The 4,344-nt window shown below is 38.7% G+C and overlaps 1 protein-coding gene across 2 annotated transcripts; it reads left to right on the forward strand.

The window, feature by feature from the left end:
• The first annotated feature begins 716 nt into the window (after nt 1–716).
• On the forward strand, nt 717–2,319 carry LOC107599457 (mast cell protease 1A-like). 2 transcript variants are annotated; one of them, XM_016291050.1, is made up of 5 exons: nt 717–904; nt 990–1,146; nt 1,316–1,445; nt 1,657–1,884; nt 1,984–2,319. In XM_016291050.1, exons 1-5 carry the CDS (start codon nt 850–852, stop codon nt 2,179–2,181), a joined length of 768 nt encoding a protein of 255 aa, XP_016146536.1. In that variant the 5' UTR covers nt 717–849; the 3' UTR covers nt 2,182–2,319. The 2 variants fall into 2 exon arrangements, with proteins under 2 accessions (XP_016146536.1, XP_016146537.1); XM_016291051.1 differs by having other exon boundaries at nt 1,322–1,445.
• The last annotated feature ends 2,025 nt before the right edge of the window (nt 2,320–4,344 follow it).

Below are 4,344 nucleotides of genomic sequence, written 5' to 3' on the forward strand. Positions count from 1 at the left end.
TTCAAACCACCAGAACAACAGGGGTCTGCGGGAAAAGTGTGATGTTCAGAGCTGTACCTCAGTGAACTTTGTCTGCTTCTTAGAACTCTTGACAAATTCACTCCAACTAACACCTGTAATCTCCACCTCTGCAAGGACTCAAACAATCTTGAAAAGTCATTCATAGAGGTTAAATATCAGAGAGTCTGACTACAACCATAAGAGATGAGGACACTTGAATAAGCTGTGAAATGTCTTGAGCAACAAGGAAACATGGAGAAAATTCAGTGCATAAAAACATGCACGAACACTCAAGAGTTTCAGTGTACTTCAATGACTTTCACAGTCTCCAGATCTCAAAAGAGAAAGGTCAGATTCACATCCTGAACGCACAGCTGATAAATCTGCAGCAATTGTATCATGCTACCATGTCAACAGAGACCAGAATCTCTAAAAAATATTTCCAGTCCCTTACTAAATCCATGCCACGAGGTTGTTGTCAGGACAAAGGGATTCGTAAAAGTTGTACCTGATGAAGTGGTGGCTAAATTACCATGAATTATGCTAGTCAAGGTACCAGAAGCAGCAAACAGATAATGAAATTCTCACAACTATCAAGTCCCCAGTGTGCACGCTCTGATATTATCACCACAGTGTGATTTGTGAAACAACGAAAGCTGATGATAATCAGTGACCTGTGATCAACTCTTCTTTTAACAGCCTCTAACTTAGATCAGTTAAACTGATCTGGATGCAGAGCATGCTGCAGCTTCTGCCATTATCTTCTGGGTGAGGGTTCCTTGAATCTCTCTATAAAAGCAGAACCCAACATCTCTGTGGCGCACACCGAGTGTAACTGAGCTGTCTACAATGAGCATCCTTTGGCATATCACTTGTCTGCTACTGCTGCGTTCCTGCACCCCAGGTATTCACATCCAATTTATTTTAGTTATTACAAAAGGCTCAGACTACGCTGTTGAATAGTTTAATAGAACTAAACTGTTTTTTAGGTTTCTCCATGCATGATGGTATTGTTGGCGGTAGGGTCTCTATTCCCCACAGTCGACCCTACATGGTCTACATTCGTGATAAGATATCACAATTAACATGTGGTGGTTTTTTGATAAGAGAGGATTATGTGATGACAGCTGCCCACTGTAAACAAAGGTAGGTGAAATTGTCATATTTTATAATGTTATACTGACTTGGTATCTAACAACTGAAAAAAAAAAGATTGAATTGAATCAAATTTTGAATTTTGACATCCAAAGGGGCCATTTGATCTTTTTACTGTAAATACATAAATATTATGAATAATTTTGTAAATCTTTTTCAGTCCTAGTCATCTTGTGGTATTTGTGGGGGTCCATGACACCAACTTTTTACCTGACGGTATAGAGGTAGATCCCATTCCACATCCAAAATTCAGTATGAAGAGACCAGATCATGACATCATGCTTCTAAAGGTAATATATAATGTTGAAAGATTTCATCACCATCACACCTAGAAAAATGGCCTTTCATGATAGGAAATGGTTGACATTTGCAGAATACAGTTTTGCTATATAACTTTATCACTTGTAATGAATGCATTATCTTTAAATTTCTTTTTAAAAAAAGCATTAAAAAATATAGGGGTTATCGACTCAAACAAGAACTTTGCATCTTCTTTTTCAGCTCAAAACACCTGTACCTTTGAGCAAATTTGTGCAAACCATCATTTATCAAAATCCTGAGAATGAAGAAATCTCACAGGACTGCATGGTCGTGGGATGGGGCTGGCAGGATTACCATGACGAGTCTCCATCAAATGTGCTCCAAGAAGCAAACGTGACTCTGATAGACTCTGAAAACTGTGGCATGGCTGACACTCTGTGCACTGAGGGATCAACTGGACCAGCACGGGTATTTCAAGTGCCACCACTCACAAATTCTTATCTACTGTATGGTGTATCCGTGTCAGTGCTTTGCGATATACTAATAATCAAATGATATAATCCACAGGGAGACTCTGGGGGTCCACTTGTTTGTGGAGGTGTTGCAGAGGGAATTGTGTCTTTTTCCAAAACCAAGAGCAATGCAGACCACCTCTCAGCATACACTCGAATTTCCCTCTACTATTCATGGACTCAGAGCATCATTAATCCACCTACTCAGCAGCAATCTGAAACATGGAAGGGCAAGCTGGATAAACTCATTTAGTTGTCTGGTTCAATGCAAGTTCTATCATTGCTTGGTGTCAATTTTACACCAATCAGCATATGTGTGACATTAAATGTGCGGGTTTTAAAATAAAGGCTCATATGTAACCCTTTCACACAAGTCTAATAAGAATTTCATTTTCTGGGTCTAAAACCTACTTGCAATGCAAAGTACTGAACACAATACTGTAAAGAAAATGTATTAAAATTCACAAGATTTTAAAATGAACACCTTTCTACAGCATCACTACTTTGAGCAAAATATAGCACAATCAAACTTGAATCTAGACAAAAAAAGTATTAAATTATTAATTAAAAAAATATATATATTGCAATTAAACGAACATACTGAAAATAAAAATCATGCATCTGAAACAAACAGTTGTATGCCTTATGCGTCAGATCATGACGCATGTGATTCCTTACATGCATTTGAACTCATTTTATATTTATACTTAGATCATAGATACTGTAGATTACCTAACCCCACCCCTACCTTAAACCCAGGGATGGTCTTAGCATTTTGGGGGCCCTAAACAGATTTTCAAAAGGGGGCCCCACTACATACAGTTTCACCTAACCACCACCTCCCTTCCTCCAGTGTGTATTTCCTACAATGACACCTTATTGTAAAGCAGTGGCGTAGGCAGAATTTTATTTTTGGGCAGGCTTGGGCAAAATTGAGCGGACACTCGTAACTAACGGACGGAGTCAGACTCAATATTCAGGTCATTTCAATCTTCTTTTCGTTGATCCTATTGAAAAATAAACCGTAGAACACAGTGGAAGACATGCATAGTAAAACTACCTCATCTCCATCACCATCACTCCATCACTCATTCACAATAGCCCCAATCCCTAAATACTATTGCAGATTGCAGTAGCTACAACCTATCCACATACAAAACCTGAGTATCAGTTAGAATGAAAATTAAATACGGCTTTATTTATTCCGAAACAGAAGTCATTTAAAATGTTATTTGTACAGTGCCTATAAAAAGTATTCGTACCCCTTCATTTTTTTAAACTTTTTGTTATGTTGCAGCCTTATGTTAAACTGCTTTAAATAACTTTTCTTCCCACATCAATCAACACTCCACACACCATAATGACAAAGCAAAAAACAGGTTTGTAACAACTTTGCAAATTTATTAGAAATAAAAAACTGAAATGATTCCATTGCATAAGTATTCTTTTCTGGGACAGATCAAGCATTGCATTAGTTCAGGCAGGCCACGTCAGTTAAACTCGCATCAGCTGATAGTCAGCTGTTCCTGACGTGTACCAATCCAGTTTTGACACTTATCATAGCGGTCCATTTAAATTCCCATTCTCCAGCATCTCTTCTATCGCATTGCTGCTCGCAAATCAACTCCCTCCTCCAACCCCAACTCCACCTAACTGAACCTGTAATCTAATCTCTTTTATTTTTCTTTCCTCTCTTCTTCGTATACAGTTTACCATTGCAAGCATTCTCTATCATGTATTTTGTATTTCTACAACTCATGTAAATCGTGAATTGTAATTATGTATGCATATATTGGTTCTGTCAGGACCACTATCATCAAAGATGATTGACAGTTAGCATACAGTTTGGAGTGGCGGTATGGTTCTGTTCTGGGCAAGAACTCCCTGCGCATCCATGCAGCCTAGCATGGATGAGAGCAGGGAGAGCAGCGATAAATTCTTTAGAAACCGCACACTACACGACTTTAAACACCGACTGAAAACACTGACTGAGCCTAAAATACATTCATAATTGGCCTGACAGTAGTGTGTTCAGCTTTACAGAATGAACTGGATCAGCCTGCGCTCGGAACTGAAAAGTCTTACTGTTACTTGCAGGCTGATGGACGGGTTCTTTCCTTCGTCAGAGCGAGATTTTAAAAGTCCTTTTTACAGAATTATGCATTGCTGCTATTTTTCTAACATTTTCTAACACACAGCTGCAAATTACAGGCTAACTGAATGTGTTACACACAAATTCACAGGCGCATCATGCCTGAGACCATAGATGTGTATACGTAGATGCCTCATTAGTGACTGTTACTCTGGGCTGCTATACGTAAGCCATCCGCCAAGGGTCAACTTGACGTCATTCACCATAACAGTAACATAAGTTACCAATGTTTCACAATAGCCCCAATCCCTAAATACTATTGCA

This window comes from Sinocyclocheilus grahami, unplaced genomic scaffold, assembly GCF_001515645.1.
Source record: "Sinocyclocheilus grahami isolate Dianchi unplaced genomic scaffold, SAMN03320097.WGS_v1.1 scaffold267.1, whole genome shotgun sequence".
In the NCBI taxonomy this organism is placed as follows: Eukaryota; Metazoa; Chordata; class Actinopteri; order Cypriniformes; family Cyprinidae; genus Sinocyclocheilus; species Sinocyclocheilus grahami.

What these genes read in the sequence shown, in the direction of transcription:
- LOC107599457 (XM_016291050.1), top strand. Translation starts at nt 850, where the DNA reads ATGAGCATCCTTTGGCATATCACTTGTCTGCTACTGCTGCGTTCCTGC. An exon ending in GCTGCCCACTGTAAACAAAG is followed by an intron (nt 1,147 to 1,315) that starts GTAGGTGAAATT and finishes AATCTTTTTCAG; the next exon opens with TCCTAGTCATCTTGTGGTAT. An exon ending in ATGACATCATGCTTCTAAAG is followed by an intron (nt 1,446 to 1,656) that starts GTAATATATAAT and finishes CTTCTTTTTCAG; the next exon opens with CTCAAAACACCTGTACCTTT.